General features: G+C 39.6%; 1 protein-coding gene across 2 annotated transcripts in view; it reads left to right on the top strand.

Annotated features, from left to right (window-relative positions):
* The window catches only part of FAM135A (family with sequence similarity 135 member A), an 89,255-nt gene that overhangs the window by 4,202 nt on the left and 66,042 nt on the right, over positions 1 to 19,011 (top strand). For both annotated transcript variants that reach the window (XM_061989856.1, XM_061989857.1), the window contains exons 2-3: positions 11,125 to 11,210; positions 14,571 to 14,691. In XM_061989856.1, the coding sequence (XP_061845840.1) occupies positions 14,615 to 14,691 (77 nt within the window). In that variant the 5' untranslated portion in view covers positions 11,125 to 11,210; positions 14,571 to 14,614. The remainder of the gene's footprint in view (positions 1 to 11,124; positions 11,211 to 14,570; positions 14,692 to 19,011) is intronic.

The raw sequence follows: 19,011 nt of genomic DNA, 5'->3' as shown, positions 1-19,011 counted from the left end.
GTTGAGTTTTGAAGTCACAGTCTTGCTGTTTTAAATCAGGCACAAGAGGCTGACTTTGACCAGTTAAATCCACTCAAAATCCACATTTTCTTGTCCCTGTGAACCTATTTATTCAGACACACAGTGTGATAGTGGTGCTACTGTTGTGGTTTTTTGCCACAGCTAGGCAAAACAGTGAGTGAAGTACGTCCTTACATTCAGTCCATGTTCATGTACCCTGTGTTTTCTGTGTGGCAAAATACATGCTGTTAAATTTGTTACACTTCTGCTAATTTTGGCCTACTCTCAAATTTCATAAAGCACCTTTTGGTCACGCTAATTCATGGGATACATCTCATGAAGTGTTGTGTATGGAAAACTGCATCACTGTGGAAGTATGAACACAGCAGTTAAATATTTATGTGTTCATTTCTAGCAAAAGCAGTTGGTATGTTGGTAATGCAGCGTCACTGACATTTGTAGGTCTGTCGTACAAATTGTCTTCCTCTGAGAACAATACATGGAATGTTTGTGGTAACAAGAGCATACAACAAAGAGTATACAAGCAAAAAAATCTGAAAGGGCGGAAATAAGTTCACCATGGTTTGAGGTCAGGGTGAAGTCAGGTGAGCAAATTTTGTTTACTTCAAGCAGGAAATCGGTGACAGCACTATTCTTGGAAAGAACAGACAGAGAAACAAGCAACAGAATGAAACTTTGCAGAAGCAGCAGAACAAAAATAGAAAATGCTAAAGGCACATTTAAAATTTTGATGTTTCTGAATGGCATCTTGCACCAGGATAACTGAAAACAGGTACTTTATTTTTAATTTTCAAGTCAAAAGTTATAAATTTCTTACTTATTATATAAGTTTACATATACATATGCATATAATTTGCTGAATCTCATTTATAAGATGACAAACCTGTGCACATCACCCCCCCAGATTCCTAGAATTAAGAAATAATCTACAACATTCATCAGTTGTGCAGGATGACGCTTGACTTGGGACATTTAGAAATAATAAACTGGCTTGTTTTTCAGATGTAGCTCTCCTTACTATAATCACAACCTCATTCACGTGTCACAGCCTCATGAATCTGTCCCTGTTGCTGATCATGACATAGAGCACTCATTACCTGTTGCATACAGGATGTCAAGCTAGATAAGCTTGTTCAAGCTTTAGAGCTATTAAGTAAACTGATCTCTCTTTATACTGTAGATGATTTCTGAAGTTTCCCATAAATTTTGGAATCAAAATGGCTTGCAGTATATCTTTTCGTTAAACTTAGAAGAGAAATCTGGTAGTATTTGTTTTTCTTCAGGTTCAAGCTTATTATTCAAAGAAACAGTACTTTTTTTTTCCCCAGGCTGTCAGTTCAGTTGTCACTTCACAGTTTTCTGCATAATGATTGTATATTTCAATGTAAAAAAAAAAAATCCATCTAAATATTCTAATTAATGCTGCCATCTTTTAGTAGTAGAGCTATTTGCGTATCTAGTACTTTTAAACTACAGTATATATTGCTTGCCTGCCTATTTATATGTGGCTCATCTAGCTTTCTATAAATGCATATATATATTTTTATATATATATGTGTGTGTGTGTGTTTTTAAAGATTTTCTGGGCAAGTTTTGAGCTTACACGGGCTGTCAGATGATTGTAGGGCCTATGGTTTCATGCATCTCTAACCTAAAACCTCTCACCTCAGTGAAGTAATTCAGATAAAAATGTGCTGAGGTGCTGAGGATATTTGAAGTGACCAACAAGGTGGCACAGACAGTGGAAAACATACATTTACTTTACAAGTTTGCAGACGTGTCAGACTGGACTCCTTTTTCTAATGGAAGCATTTGATGCTGGGGCAGAAGCTCTGAGCCAGTGGGTTTTACCTGCTGTTAGTTTTACTTTGTGTATTCTTAAGATATGACCTCTTCCGTGGAAAGTACGTTGTATTGCTCCAAAGTAAATTTGAATGCCAGCTAATGCTACAACCATTTGGTCCCAAATTTGGGTTGGTGACTAGAAGCTCTAACCAATCTGTACCTGTCTTTTGACACGTGAAAGTTGTAAAATCTGACAGAGTTTAGATGGAGGGATGAGTTTTGATGACTATTCAGTATGACCAGCTGTCGATTTGTGTGTCTCAGGTATGACAGGAGAGAGCAAGGACCTGTTTGAAAACAAACCCGGTATACTATTGGCAGAATAGGGAAAGACCCTGATGACTTCAGTTCCTGATTGTTGGGTCCTTTTATCCTGGATGTGTTACATTGTATTTAATAGGTTGTTAAGTGCTTGTTCTAGTTGTAGTAAATTTAAAAGCAACATGGAAGGGATTTAATGATAACAAAACGTTAGTACACGAATTTCTGACTAAATATGACAAGTAAATGGTAGGAGAAAAGGAGTGAACAAAAACTACTCTATATAAAACATCATCAGAAATTGTTTAAATAGCACTGGTGACGGTTCAAGCTAATTCAGAAATCAGTCTACTGCTCTGTTTTGATGTAACCCTTCAAGTCTACCCATTGAAGCTACTGAAGGTGATCATTACACTTGTTTTTATTTCAGAAACAGAGCTATGCCATTTTAGGTTTGTGTCAGTTTCTTTAGCGGCTTCTCACACATCAGCATTGTTCTGTCAGTGAAATGCCACACAAGGAGGAGGTAAGAGGGGCCTAAAGCCTTCATGCCACAAAACAAACAAAACTAAAACTTGAATTTTGTAGGGCCCATTATATTTGATTGAGAGACTCTTGAAGTAACTTTTATTTCAGCACTGCGGTGACAGGGGAAACAGTGCCAGTGCTGTGAGGGCTGCAGCCTGTGGAGTTCAGGTGGGCATGGAGTTGAAACAGACTGTGGTGACCAGGGTGGCCCAGTCTCTCTCTTTCTTTGTGACAGGGAGTAGAAGAGCCCTTCCTCAGCAAAAATTGTTTCTGTCTCCCAACACCAGATCTGTCAGTCAGTCAATCTGTGAGCAGAGCATGTTTCTGGACCTGTCAGGACAAAGAGCTCCTGGAAGCTGTTTGGCTTTCCAGACTCTTGGACGTGCCTCCTTCAGGAATTAAATATCCCTGGTTTGGGTGGCCAGGGAAGGTCCCAGGTGAGTAGCTGCTTCCCTGAGAAGCTGGACCTGCAAGGAGGGAGCAGGGCATGCTCTGCTGAGCAGGCAAGAGGTTAGATTGGGCTGGCTCTTGGACTCCAGAGCTGTGTACTTCTTGGGACAGGGAGCAGTACTGTCTCCTTCCTCTTTCTACTTTTAAATTGAATGTAAGGAAGGAGTGGAGGAATGGCCACAAGACAGGGCAGTTTTTCTTGCCCTGACACTTAAACCACTCTGATTTGCTGCGCCGAGGCAGTGGCTTAAAAAGTTGTGTGTGCTGAGTGAGCCAGAGGAACTGCTGTGTCGTGCTGCTGCTCACCTTCTCTTCCCCATTGCTACAATGGCACTGCTATTTGTGGAGTTGTGCTTTGAAACAGGATAAGGAAGTGATCTGATCAAGCTCTGCAAAAATAGATTACTTTAAAATGGTAACTAATTCATTTTAAAACGCTGTCCCACGAGCACTGTGTTGGCAGCATTGTGGGGGCGATGTACTGATGCTGTGAAGACAGGAATGATCACCTGGGGCAGAAACTTCTGAAGCCGTTTCTAGAATGGAAGACTGTATAGTTTTGTAGGCAGAGTTGGCTTAAATTTTTGCTGAGCCCATGCTGACTTCTTCAGGGTTAGATGTTTATATTGGTGTACTCGTTCAGATGTATCAGTGCAGCTGTTTGTGGAGCCATGATGCGTTTAAATCAGTGAAGTGTTGTGGTTTAAGTAGAAAAAACCCAACCAGTCAAACAGAAACACAACCCAAAAAACTTAGTAAGTGACCTCCAAAATAGTGTAAAGGTTTATTTTGGTGGTGGTGGTTTTTTTTGCCCCCCACAACTGTCAACATAGTTGCAGAGATGGTTGGTCATGGGGTGGGTAGGAGCAAGTCTCCAAGAGTAGCAGAGGGAAAGCCTTCAAAGATTTTACTGCTAATAATATATAATGTGGCTTTTTCTCATGCTTATTGAGATTAATTTTTCCTATAGCTGAGCTCTGCTCACTTTCTTCATCCCAGTTGTCCACCACTGCTAATCAGTATCTTCTTTACTTGACACTTGCTTATTCAGAAACTTCCTTTGCTGAGCATTTGGCAATCAAAAAGCATTCACAGTCCTCTACATACTGTTTAGTCCCTTCTCTTCTAAAGCAAGGAAAGGAAAGGAGAGAGTTATTTAATTTTGGGGGATGTTGGTTGGTTGGTTTTGGTGTTTTTTTCCTGCTAAAAACTATTGGGTCAGATCTGATTTGCTCCAGGCTTCAGTGGTAGAAAAGAGAATGGGGGACATAGAATCATAGAATCATAGATCATAGAATAATTTCAATGGGAAAAGACCTTTAAGATCATAAAGTCCAACCACTTACCCGTGTCTCTCAGCACCTGATCTATGCATCTTATAAATATCTTCAGGGATTGTGACTCCACCTCCCTGGGCAGGCTGTGCCAGTGTGTGACAACTCTCTAAGTGAAGAATTTCAAGGATCCATCAAGGATAACATTGAAGATAGAGCATTAAAATTCAGTACTTTGCTGGGTTTGGAAATGACTAGGTAAATGTTTAAGTTAGATGTGTTTCAACTCAGTGCTCTAAGATTTGGAGCTGAGGTGCTGGAAGTGCCACCTGAGGTTGCAGAGAAAGGGATGACTCTTCCTCACCTGGCCAGTATGAAGATAAACAAGCAGGGGAAGCTTGAAAGTCTTGCATGAAACTGACGTGCAGATGTTTATTTGCTACAATATGTCTTTGAAAAGCTTTAATGCACATTCTGAAATACCTTCTCATGGCTGCATTAGGTTGTTGATTGCACTAGTAGTCTGCGTAATTGTCCTTCAACTTTACACTTGTGTGATATAACTATGGCTAAATTGCACTTTGTAATAGAATGTTATGGATTTGACTGTACAATTAATGTATACTTTGTGTTAGCAGAAGAGTTGCAGGGAGAGTCTTGGAAGACCTAAGGTCAGAAAATCATGAACAAGGAAAGGACGAAATGAGAATCTATAATTCCCTGGCAGGTATTGAGTAAAGGCAGTGGTCAGACATGATGAGAAGATGAAAACAATGTTCTATATTTCCAGAGTGATTAGATTTTATTTATACTGAAAATGAAAGAACCAATCTTTTAACCTAAATTTGGGTGCTATAATGCTTGTCTTCATTTATTTTGTTAAAATGGAAGGAAAATGGAAACAAAACCACAAGGAAAAAATGTGAAATCAAGGATTGTGGTTTTAAAGATGTAGTACTGTAAAGCCAGTCCTGAATCAGCTGACTTTGTATTAGTTTGTTAATATGAAGTGTTGAAAATAAAATGGGCTTTGATACAGTACTCCATATGTTTCTAAAATCTATCTGTATGAAAGTGCTAGCAGAGTCACTGTTTTTTTCATGTTGGCCCATCCAGCCTATCACCACAGGTAATAGTATAGGAACTACAAAGAAAGCGGTTTTGTGACCATAGGTCCTGGATCAGATTTACTATCAGATTATCTTCTAATGTAACTTCAGGCAGGCAGGTAAACTGTCACATTTCCTAAGTTAATAAGAGTACATAATATATCATTTGCACTGACTTAGTGCCTACTGTGGGAGGAAAGACAGTTAACTATTTGATATACTAGTGGAGTCCCTCAGGGGCTGGTGCTGGGACTGGTATTGTTCAATCTATTCATTAATGACCTTGCTGAGGGAGCAGAGGGCACTGTCAGCAAGTTTGCTGATGACACTAAACTGGAGGGAGTGGCTGACACACCAGAAGGCTGTGCTGCCATTCAACAAGATCTGGACAGGCTGGAGAGTTGGGCAGGGAGAAATCTAATGAAATTCAACAAAGGCAAGTGTAGAGTCTTGCATCTGGGAAAGAAGAACCCCTTGTACCAGTACAGGTTGGGGAATGAACTCTTAGAGAGTAGTGTAGGGGAAAGGGACCTGGGGGTCTTGGTGGACAACAGGATGAGCATGACCCAGCACTGTGCCCTCATGGCCAAGAAGGCCAATAGTATCCTGGGGTATATGAGAAGGGCTGTGGGCAGTAAATTGAGAGAGATTCTCCTCCCCTTCTATTCTGCCCTCATGAGACCACATCTGGAATATTGTGTCCAGTTCTGGGCCCCTCAGTTCAAGAAGGACAGGGAGCTGCTGGAGACAGTTCAGCACAGGGCCACCAAGATCATAGAATCATGGAATCATAAAATGGTAGGGGCATCATAGGGGACAGGAGCATGTCCCTTATGATGAAAGGCTGAGGGAGCTGGGGCTCTTTAGCTTGGAGAAGAGGAGACTGAGGGGTGATCTCATTAATGTTTACAAATATGTAAAAGATGGGTGTCAGGAGGATGGAGCCAGGCTCTTCTCAGTGATGTCTAGTGATAGGACAAGGGGCAATGGGTACAAACTGGAACGTAAGAGGTTCCAAAGAAATACAAGGAAGAATTTCTTCACTGTGTGGGTGAGGGAGCACTGGCACAGGCTGCCCAGGTGGGTTGTGGAGTCTCCTTCTCTGGAGACATTCAAAACCCACCAGGATGAGTTCCTGTGTGACCTACTCTAGGTGGCCCTTCTGTGGCAGGGGATTGGACTAGATGATCTTTCAAGGTCCCTTCCAAACCTTAAGATTCTGCCTGTGATTCTGCATGTAAGGCCTTCCAGTACAAAAATCAGTCTATCTAATCTGAACTGTATTTACTGTCTTATCAAAGTATGACCTCAGAGCAGATACTGGAACAATGACTCAACTCTGTAAATTGTGCTGATTTATATACAGAGGGCAATAATATGGAATTATTACCTATTAAAAATAATTTACTGAGCATGTACAGTTAGATTTATGTTTAATTTCTCTTAAATCAAAGCTTTATTTTTTTTTACAATAAGTTTGAGGTGGAAGAGAAGTTACAACAACTTTCTTTTGGACACTCTTCTTATAAAATGTGACAGATTAATGACATTAACAGTCATTGCAGCCATTTTAATGCTGAATTCATCCATCCATGTGAGTTATTTTTCATTTAATAACATTGTTTGGGACATGGAATTCCAAGAGATACCACTTTCTGCTTTCGTGAAAGTAGGAAAATGAGTTTGATTTTATGTATACCAAGACATTTTATGAAGAACTTGTTCAGTTGGGCAAAACAAATAATTTAAATAAGTTCTATCTCCTATTTTATTTGTTCTTACCTACTGCATCTTTCATAAATTCTTGAGAGTAGGAGAAGGTGAATGTATTAAGCTATACAATTTGTTCTTTAAATCAAAATACTACAGCTTGCATTTTTAAAAAATATTTTACTGCATGATCATGAAATGCTTTTTATGTAATGTTCCAGAAGACTTTTAATTGAGTAAACACTTAATTTCTCTTTTCCCCATGTCCTGCTCTCCTGAATAGATTGTTAGGAAAAGGTAGATTGATTGCATTAATTGAAAATTACAAACAAAATACATAATCAGCTAATTAACTGACAGATGCATTTCTACATACATTAATTCTGCTTTAGTTAGGGGTACTTACCTTTATTTCCATCAGTGTTGTTAAGGTGCCTTGATGGTGAACGGGCAGCTTAACTGCTGATTTACGTTGTTCTCTCTTGTTGGTTCTTAGCATCAGAGTGTAGTAGTGTTTGGTTCAATTTTCTCACTCACACTGTACATGGGATTGAAGTGGGTCAAAGGGCTGGCTTAATGCAGTAGCACATACCCTGAACTGCCACTGCTTTTCATCAAAATGCTGTATTTTGCTGGTTCTGACTCAAAGGCAGTCACATTTGTGCCAGTTATTTCATGCCCTTTTAATCATGTCTTTTAAAATGTGGGCTTTCTTTTTTGGGGAAGTCTTTGTAAAAGGCAAATAAAATGTTTGGTTTGTTTTGCTCATGTTCTATTTCTTCTGCCTTTGCAAGTTACCGTTGAAACCATTGCTCAATTCAGCCTGCTGTGGAAGAGGAGGAGGGATCTGAAGTTTTTGTTTAGTGTAAACTGGTGGCTGAATAGGGAAGACACTGAACTTAGTGGGAGGAAAAATACAGAAGTCAGAAGTCCCTTTTACAGCAGCTGGCCGGTTGCTGTGGATGTAGCTTCATCATACCTGCGGGATTTGCGATCTTTTGCCAAGTCAAGGGGCCTTGAAAGGTACAGGGATGTTGTGGTGGAGAGAGGACACATCCGTAGGAAAGCCAGCTTTTAACTGCGCTGCTCACAGAGCTTTTCATGTTCAACTTTTTAATGAGGAAGCTTAGAAATGCCATGTCATTTGTCAGACAGACAAAGACCAATGCTGAGGTGGAAGGCAAAAAGCCTAATAAATGTTCAAAATGAATTCACTATCAAATACGTGTTCTATTAATAGGGGAGGAAAAAAGGAAGAAATGCAATGTATTAATGACTTTCATTCTCGGTGGGAATAATCAAGTTGTCAGCTCAAAGAAGTGTGTTGTTTTTATCGATGTGCTGCATAGAGGGCCAGATATTGCTGCTAAATTTAAAGCAAAAAGTAGGAATATTGGAATTTTAATGCTTAAGTTGGTTGTTTATCTAGCCCATTTGAAATGTCACAGATATCTTGCATTAGCTTTGTTAAAAATGGTGAATCAAACCTTGTAATGGTTGTCTGGGAAGTAATCTAGGCTTAGAAAACCAGGCAAGAAGAAATTGGTAATAGTTGAGTTTTGCCCTGAGCCCATGAAATTAGGTTTTTGTTTGTAAGTAACCACAACTACTTAAATATAGTTGCTCACGTAATTATTCATAACTATGGAGCTTTAAAAAGAATTTAATGAATAAATCCTGCTGCAGAGCAGTTTATTTTGTTGCCTTTTTCTGAGCAGTGGTCATATTGCCTTTTAAAAATTGCATTCATGACTTAAATGAAGCATCCTAGATATCTCCACTTAAAGGGCTATTTCCTTGTTTGTTTGTTTCCTTGTTTAACAAGATAATGATTATGCAATCCAAAATTTAATTAGCATTTCTTTTCTACCCTCTCACCTTTTTAATTACAGGGAGCCAGGGGTTACTTGTAGCACAGGGAAGCTCTAATCTTCAACCACAACACTGATACCAAGCATAGCTGTAAAGGGATTTCAGAGGAGGACAGAAGGGTTATGCTTGGTGCAGGTAGTCTAGGGCAGAGAGGGGTGAAATGATCAAAATAACAGGCTGGTTCTTTACAGCACCATGCTGAACTAATACATGCTGTGAATTATGCTTTTTAAGCCTCAGAGTAATTAAAACAGAGGAGGATATTAGCTTGGATGAGTTTTGGCTGTACAGATAGATGGGACATATTTCTAATCACATGCAGAAAAATTTGGCAGGTCTTGTGCATAGTCTTGCCAAAGTCTGAGAACCTAGAGAAAGCTAAAGGAAAAATACTGTCTAGGTTTACAGTCAGATTGGGCTATTATGTAAAGTCAGAAAGCAGGTATTAGGAATAGCCTTGCAGGTAAGGTGAAGAACTCTGGTTTTTACCACGTTGACTTTCAGCTGAAGGCCATGTCGAAGAAACAGCTAAAATTGGAATTAAAGACAGTTCTCAGGTGAGGAGACAATCCTGTGAGTCATCATCACAGAGAGAGATGATGGCTGAATTTGTGTTGGCAGGTGCTGGATCTTTGAGCATAAAGGAGAAGAGGATGGGGGAAAAAAGGTCAGGGATGATGGTGTACAAAGCTCCTGCAGCAAGTTAGAAGGAAAAACTTACCTGAAGACTGTGGTGAATGAGCAGCTAGAACAGAACTGGAGAAAACAAGCATTTTGTTGTATTTTTAGGATTCTGTAATTTTGCTTTTGTCTTCCACTGAACATAATATATTAAATCTAAGGCTAGATAAAATTCAGCTACTCAATATTCAATATTCTCTCTCTTGCTCTTTTAAAGAGAAATTATTTTTGAAAACAGAACTGGTATGACACAGGCTGTATTGCATTGTTAAACAAATGGAATAAATGTCAGTGCCATTTTGATGTAGAGTTGTGGTGTCAGGATTTTACTGGGACAGGATTGATAATTGTGGTGTCAAAAGATGTAATATCACACGACATGCATAAGTGATTTCTATTTAAAAAAAAAGATTATTTTTTATGCTCCATTTTCTGTGTTTTCTTCTCTCTGAAGCTAAGACAAAACCAGTTCAATTTTGTGGTTTATCTGCACAATCTGTGATAGATAGATCCTATAGAAAGGATGCAAGGTTCCTCTAAGGAGGGATAAGTAAGCATTCCCCTTTGTTTGTGTTCAAAATCTAAAGATTGTCAGATAAAGTGAAGACTTTGGTTATTTTTAAGGCTTTTTTTAAAAAATACCCTTATGGTTTAAAAATACAGGGGAGATGGACTAATTCTTAACACAATTTTATGGTGGTGGTTTATCAGGAGCTCAGAGGAGAGTTTCAGAACATTAGGTGGCATTGACCTACCTGTAATATTTACCCTCTGTGAAAGTGAGTTGTCGGCCTTAGGGCTGTTGCCCTTGTCCCCTGAATTTTGTCTCTTGAGGAGAAGGGACCTGAGATTTACTGGGATCATTTCATGTGACCTATTCTTGTAAGTTTTCTCCTCCCTGGAAGCTATGTAGGACTGCGTGGGGACATGAGCTCTATTTGATGACTCAGGCCAGAATATCCTCCTACCTCCTCCCTGCTGGTGCTGGTGAAATGAGAGTCTTTGGAGACTGGGGAGGCTGTAGGGTGGTTGTGGGTGTAATGGAGTCCTCTGGGAGCTGGATTTTAGAATTCTTCGGTGAAAACAGAAGAACATGACAATGTCAGCCTTGCCAGAGCACGGGCTTTGTGAGAAGCCTTATGATTCTTACTTTCTTTTGGAAAAATAGGTACCAGGCTGCTACACTTGCAGAACCTGCAGTGGAGGAATGGAGGACAGATTGGAGCAGGCTGGTAGGCGGTACATGTATGAGGAGGTACATGAGAGGACATGATAGGGGCTGCTATTCCAATGCAGGAAAAGAGAATGACAAACTGGAAAGTTCTAGAGATATTGCTCTTAGTAAAACATTTTTTTCTTTGTTTCTTTTTTAGTTCAAGCAGCATGTTTTTGACAGCACTAGTGAAGAACTGGAAGACTGGTTAATTAACATACTAAAATGAAGTATTTACCAGTGGAGGTAAGACATTCTTGGAATGTACTGTAGTTTTGTTTCTTAGCATTATATTGCTGTGCCCCATACAAGTAGCTAGATTGATGTCACTGTTACACAAATATTTCTCTGAGAGCAAATTTCTCTGGTTTAGAAGGTTTCTGTGCACCTCCATCTGTCTTTTCATTGCACTGCCAGATGTTCTGATGCAGCTGCTATGAAGTGTCACTAAAATGATAAATTTAGAAAAAATTGACAAATGTTTTTTCCCTTCTGGTGCTCTTTTTAAAGTCTGGTATCCTGCAATCCATTTTGTATTGCAGCCTCAGAAAAGATCAGTTTGTATAACTAAAGAAATGTGAGGGCAGTGTGGACTAGCTGGGATACGTAGGACATTTTCCAACTTAAGAAAATAAATAAACAAACCCCCAGAAGTGTGAAGGAAAGTGTTGGCCCTCTGTATGGGATTGGATGGCTTTAACTGACGTTTTCACTATTGGAGATGTTCAGTCTTAAATATTCAGTGCTTAAATATTTTTTTTAAAATGCTATTTTTATTGTAAATGTTAAGTAACTACCAAAAGTTATGAAACTCTCTGTTCTAGTCTGTATATTAAGGTGTGCTCATTTATTATCAGAACATCTGATACACGTTTATATGCTGCACTAACCTCTGTTGCTTATAGGCAGAGAAATTCTCTGCTTTTCTGCTTCTTAACAGGCAGATAGAACAAACAGTTCAATAGCTAGGTTTCTGAATGCTAATTAAGTGTTTTAAAATACAACAATAAACTCATTAAGTATTGAAATGGATTATAGACATCTAATGTCATTGAAGATAGTCCCTGAAGTTAAGTTGCGCATTTGAATGGAATCTATAAAAATTAAATACTTCTGTGTCAGTTCAACTTTTTTTGTTGGCTTTTACATGATTAGCATACAGCACTGAAAGTCATTGTCCAAGTCTGAGTTTCTCCTTTAAAATGTTTAATCAGTGCATAACACTTTCTATTATGTAGTTCAAAGAGGGCTGTTTTCCTTGGCACTGATGTGAAAGGCTCTGACTGCAAAGTAGTGATTTGATTTATGTCAGCCCAGGGCAGTGAATGCTCCCCTTCACCCAGGTTAAAGGTGCATGTAGAACAAGGTGATGTTTGGCAAAGAAAAGACCATCCTCAAAGGTCAGCTGATAGACTGCAGTCCTGAGTACCTGTGGTGGCATCCAGCATTGCCTTCTGGATGCAATTTTTTTGTGAACTGTGGCTCAATATTTCTTACTGCTTTGGCAGTTGATACTGTGGCATGAGTGCCACTTTTCCAAACACTGTTGATAGTTGAGCAGAAGCAGTTTGGCATAATGCAAGCTGGATGAGACTGCTCCATGGCATCATTTGTCTAAGTCATTTAGCTTTTTCCTGAGTGTTTTAAAGTGGGCTCCTTTCTGAGGCACTGGACAGTTTCATCACAGGTTTTATGCACAGTCTACAATGTTTGTTGCCCAGCAGCCAAGAGTTACAGTGGGTCTTGGCTCTCTGAATCTCTGCTTACTGGCAGATGAGGTGCCATTTGCAGAAGATACTTTTTTCACTGTGAGGGTGACGGAGCAGTGGCACAGGCTGCCCAGAGGGGTTGTGGAGTCTCCTTCCTTGGAGGTCTTCAAGACCCGCCTGGACATGTTCCTATGCGACCTGATCTAGGTGACCCTGCTTCTGCAGGGGGGGTGGGCTAGATGATCTCTAAAGGTCCCTTTCAACCCCTACCATTCTATGATTCTATGATATGCTTGCATTTTCATAGATGACGTGCATGTAATAATGAAGTATGGAAACCCCAGAGAATTAAAGTTCAGAACTCACTTTAGGACTGTGTAGGGATGTCCTTAGTGATCTTTATAGACAAAGCAGAGGAAGAGGCAATCATTGCAAAGCCCTGTAGGTTATTAGTGGCTGTTCTGATGCTGCATACTGTAGTAAAACTTGTGGCATTATTCAATTAATCTATTGAAGTCTCTTGTTTGGAATTGGAATCAGCATAGGATTTTGTAGACAAGCTGGGTTAACGGCATCATCGAGATGCTGTTGTCTTGATCTTGCAGTAAGAGCTTTTGATCTGAGTTCTTCATATTGTCATAATGGAGCTTAACAGACAAAAACAGACAAAATCTCCCCTGTTCCTCAAGTAGTGTACTGTTGCTGTGTTTTTGTAAAGCACATGCAGAGTTAAACCAAAGTCAGAATTAACTTTCATTTATCGTTAAAAATCTAGGCCTGTGCTGTGGTGCTTGAGGTCTTCCAGCTCCTCTAGCATGAGTACAAAAGGGTAAACCATATCTTCAGTCATATGCCAAGATAACTTAGTTGGTAGGCTAGAGGTAGTCCCTAGAGGTAACTTTGCTTTCAGATTACTGATACCTGCTGTTGTGATGACTTTTTTTCCACCAGCTACTCTATTTCAGCCTCAGTAGTACTGTCTGTTGCTTGACAAACACCCAAAAGCATGTTCAATCTTTTAGAAACAAAAAAACCCAAACCATAGTGCATTACATCTCCAGCCAGGCAATCTTTTTTATATTTACTGCTTCTTTATTAGACCTAGAAGATGGATTAATGTGCATGAAGGATAGTCTGGTTTAGGGTTTTTGGCTTAATTTTTCCTCAAAACAGACAATGCTTTCTGGAACTAGGAAATGGGAGGACAAGCATTTGCAGAAGTTGTAGCCTGTTTTATTAATCTAGTTGATATTGTTGAAGGCAAAACAGCAGAATTCAGTGAAGTCGGTAGCAGTTGTAAATTAGCAGGAATGTACCAGTCTGTGACTGAGAAGACAGTGAGAATTAAACACTTTAGTGCTAACAAAGGTTGCCTAAGGATGGGCATGTTGCACTCCTTAACTCCTGCCTTCCCTGTGGAATCTCCATCTAAAGCCCTGCATGACCTGATCAAGTTGTTTCACTGCACTGTTTTGCCACACTGTAATTCAGCTGTCCGTGTCCTCATGTCAGAGTTGAGGCACTGCTGCCTGCACAGTCATTCTGCTTCAACAAGAGCTGGAAGCAGACCATGCTCTTTTTCTCCTTGTCGGCAGTATTTTTCCCTCTCCAGCCAAGTACCGGAGCAGAGCTGCAGCGCGTAGGTATCAGTAAGTACCAGGATTATATTATGCTGATGGTGTGTTGTGATACTTCTCTGTTAGCATTTGATTCCTTCACAACAAAGATTGAAGTTATTGTGGGCAGGATTTGGTACATCCTATATTCTTGTTTACCCTATGGCCTGTATATTTAAGGAAGCTGTGCAAAATTGTGTATAGCATTGTTCTTTTTAAGGACCAGATAGGTGTTATCTCCATTTTGTTTTCTAAAAAGCTTGTTTTCTGTTTGTTTTCAGAAACTAAGGTGCTGACAAGTTTTGACTTCTTCATCTTCATAAACATGAGCGAAGTTCAGGCTATGGTAGAATTCTCCGTGGAGCTCCACAAATTCTTCAATGTGGACTTGTTTCAAAGAGGGTGGGTAGTGCCTTATTTCACGCTTTACTGTGGTGGATGGCTGGTGTTGGGAAGACCTTAATGAATGCTGTCATATAGTGTTGTTTCATGTATTACTGACTAGTTTCATAGTGATTTGAAAAAATTTGATTCCTTACTGGAAATGCACATACTTGCAAGGAATTAAATACTGAAATAATTTGGCCTAAAATGTGAGTTCTAATAAAGTTTTTTTTTGGTCTAATTGGAGGAGAGGAAAGCTTTCACCCAGGCCTTTACCCTTACATATCATAATTTTAGTAATCCCTTTTGTTTGAGATACAACAGATGTTTCTCTTGAGTCTTTTAAAAATGTTGCCGTTCCAGTTAATTTACTCAGTTTGGCAATGGAGAACTTCACCAGCTTCTCTCCTCCTCACACTGTGCTATGCCTCCACAGTTGCAGAAGGCTCCCTACTGCCTCATCGGACTCTCCTATTCTCCTTTTACTCCACCTGCTCTCTCTAGAAGGCTTTTTTTCCACATTCCTTTGATTTCATACTACCTGATTGTCCCCAGATTACTTTCTGAAGTCCTGCTTTTCCATGGCTACGTAGGAAGTAATTATTTGTAGATTAATTTCTAGTTGGTAAAGATTATTGATCATCTGGCAGTGTGAGACATTGTCCTTCTCTGTCATCTAACAGACTGCAATACAAATACGTGTCATTGTTGTAGTTCTTGTGATGTTTGTTTTAGATAAATGCCTTCCAAGCTATGTTAGTGGTTATAGACAGAGAAGAATATATATCAGTGTTTATTTATGGTAAATCCTTTTCCCAAAACATTGCAGAATAACTTCCCTTAGAAACATTTTAGTAATAGGAAAATACATTCTGTTTTTTAAGCTTGTTATAATTCAAGGCAGATGCAGGGGGTTGTTTGTAGTGGAGTTGGGGTGTTTTTTTGTTTGTTTGGATTTGAGGTTTTTTGACAGGGTAAGTTGATGAAGACAAAGTAATGGGAAAATGTCCCTGCTTTGAGGTGCACATTATTCCTTTGCCTTGTGTTAACCTTCTGAGGTGGATATTTTGGGGAAGAGTGATATATTAAAAAAAAAAGGTAAGATTGGGAAGGAGCTCAGGAGACAGAGGGCATGAAATGCTGTTATAAAACATATCTTGGCTATCTAGCCTCCCACTTTGCCATGTCACTGTTAGTTTTCATCTATATTTTATTAAAACTTGCTTTTCTCTAAATTTGACCCGAAGCTAGTACTGACAAAAGTGACTACCCGTTATGCTTGCTGCCATTTGTGATCCAAGTATACGTAACAAATGATGCCCTCCTTTATAGGGAGGATTGTAATTTCACTCTTCATTGGAAGAGGAGGATTAAGGAAGGTTTAAGAGGTCTAGGAAAACACTGAGAATATTCTAATTACTTCAACAATAAAGCACAGTCTGTTGAACTGTAGCCTTTTTAAATCTCTGAAATGAGTGGGGAAGGAGAGAGTAGAATATGGCAGCATGTAATAGAGAAGAGCCTGAAGATCAGAAAGTCTTTTGGTTGTCTTAAACCTACACTTTAAATGTTTCCAAAGAAAGGTAGTTGAGAAGCAAAGCACAGCAATGTTATTACCAGTGCTCTACTTGATTTTTTTTCTTCTTAGCTAAGTCTTTAAAAAACAGTAAATTCACAGATCAAGTTCAAGGTGAAATGCTGACATAATGAGAAAAGTGACACGAGTAGAGACTACCTCTCTGGCTTCATGCTGAACCTTTAGCTTTGGGCACATGTCCCTTGGAAAGCAATGATGGGAAGGAGAGGCAGCTTCCAGAAAAATTCAAAAAGACTGAGTCATCTGACTATTGCAATAATGTCTGTCAATTTGGATAAGTTCTAGTATTTTTCTAGGGAACTGCCTTTGTATTTAGTGGGGGCAGGATGTAATATTTATATTGTCAGAGCTGCTCTTGGATGATGGATTAAATCAGCAGAAAAGGAAATCTTTAGTATCATTATTAGCCTTCTGGTTTTGAACTACTTCTGTTTTTTGCATGATTTCTCTCACCAAAAGTCAGGTATAGAATCGATTGTATTCCGGGTTTGTTTTGGATTGTGTGCATTCATCCTCGCTCAGTTTAGAGGTGGCAGTCTCACAGAGATAGAAGCACAATGACCTTCTGAATGGTGCAAAATAAAAGTATTGACTATTACAAGTAATCACATCAAGCTCATCAAACACCTTCTTAAAATTTCGTAGATTTTTATTCAAAATGTTTGTTTGGAGAATGAGTTCAGCTTCTCACTCTTTTGCTTATTGGAGGTGTTTTGTTTCCAACCAAAATTTCCTTCTAACCAGTTTTTAGTTGTTTTTCTTAACAACTTTGTCCTGTGCTTTGAATCAGTCAGAGTGTTCAGCCTGGTGTATTTTTAGATGTTGGTCTTTTGTCTCTTATTAAATATGAACTCGATCAACTTGCTCATTTAAATTTGTGGCACATTCCCCACCTCTCCCCCTTTGTGTGTAGTGCACATATTCTAACATCCAATCAAAACCATTATTATCTCTTCCTACAGTTTTATAACTATTCGAATCCACTAGCTGTTGCATTCAACTGTAACATGTTTTCTTGTGTCTGTATCTGTAGTGACATTATTGTCAAAAGCACAACTATGTTTACACTAACAATTAATTTGATACTTCAGGAAAGAATTGCTATAAGCATTGTTGACATCTCTATATCTGTGTGGTTCCAGGATTACTTCAGACTAGATTTAATTTTGTCCTCTGGAGCAGATGTTTTGCATCATGAGTGTATTTTTAAGTTGTTCATACCAGTAATTGGTTCAGACCTCTTTTGTCCCTGCAGGGGTTGAAGTGCATTTTGTGTTATGTAGATTAGAGCCTGTGGTTTAGCTTTCTCCAGGAGATATCTAGGTTGTATACATAGAAAGCTTTCAGTGAACTAAACTAGAGGGCAGCAAAACAGAGTCATTGGGGGAAGTGCCTCAGAGCCACTCTGCTGATCTAAACCAATCCGTAATGCAGGCTCAGTGCAGCCAAAATTTCTCGTAGTATTTCACTCAAGATCAAGTTTACAGACTCTCTGTTCTAACCATGCTGTTCTCCTAAGTGACCCTTTAAAGCAAGACTTATTTTCTTTACTTTTAGATTTTAATTTGTTGTAACATTCAAATAAGGCATGGTTGTGGAGTCTCCTTCTCTGGGGACATTCAAAACCCACCTGGACGAGTTCCTGTGTGACCCACTCTAAGTGGTCCTGCTCTGGCAGGGGGGTTGGACTAGATGACCTTTTGAGGTCCCTTCCAACCTATAAGATTCTGTGATTCTGTGACTAGTGAGATGATGGGGATTTGTTCCCAAATAGTGACTGATAGGTGAGTATTGTGTGACAAAATGAGTAAAAGAAATGTAATTGTTTGGAACCTGTGAGAACGACAGTCTGAGATAGCAAGGCGTCAGGCTCTTTTGTCATCTTAGCTCATAAAAGCTCCAGTTAGATTTGGGCTCTGCAGTAATGATATTCTATAAATACAAAGGGAAACCTAACGTAGCATGGGTGAAATGTGGACTGCAGCAGTGGAGAATGAGTTCAGTGGAAAACTGGTTGAATGATTAGGCTGATCATTCTTGTGAGTGGTGCAAAGTTCAACTTGGAGCTCATGATGAGTAACATTCCTTGTGAATTGATACTGGGTCAGTAGTTTAGTGTTTTTATTAATGACCTAGACAGAGTGGCTTATCAGCCACTTCTCAGCAAGTTTTTGTGTGATAATAGAGTGCAGGGAATAGTCAGAACACTGGAGAACCGTGCTGGTCTTTGGAGAGAACTAGTTGAACTGAAGAAACAGGCTGAGAGGAATCTCATCAAGTTAAGGGAAAATGCAAAGTCCTCCAGATGGGGCTGAATAATTCCATACATCAGTGCAGGCTGGGGGCCAGCTGTCTAGAAAGCACCTTTGAGAAAAGAGCACCTGGGGTTAAACATGAGTAGCTGGATGTTGTGGCACAAGAAGGCCAGTGGTCAAAATCTTTGCACAAAACCAGTTTCCCAAAATAGTTTTTTGTCTGTGTCACTGTGCTTCCCTATTTGCACCCCATGCACCAGTACAGGCTGGGGGTCGAACTGCTGAAGAGCGGCTCTGCAGAGAGAGACCTGGGAGCCCTCACTGATAATAAGCTAAATATGAGCCAGCAATGTGCCCTCAGACCAAGAAGGCCAATGGCATCCTGGGATGCATCAAGAACAGTGTGGCCAGAAGGTCAAGGGAAGTTCTTCTCGCCCTCTGCCCTGGTGAGGCCTCATCTGGAGTCCTGTGTCCAGTTCTGGGCTC

This window comes from Colius striatus, chromosome 2, assembly GCF_028858725.1.
Source record: "Colius striatus isolate bColStr4 chromosome 2, bColStr4.1.hap1, whole genome shotgun sequence".
NCBI lineage: Eukaryota > Metazoa > Chordata > Aves > Coliiformes > Coliidae > Colius > Colius striatus.
The sequence above is the reverse complement of the archived record's forward strand: the minus strand, read 5'-3'. Positions and strand labels throughout refer to the sequence as shown.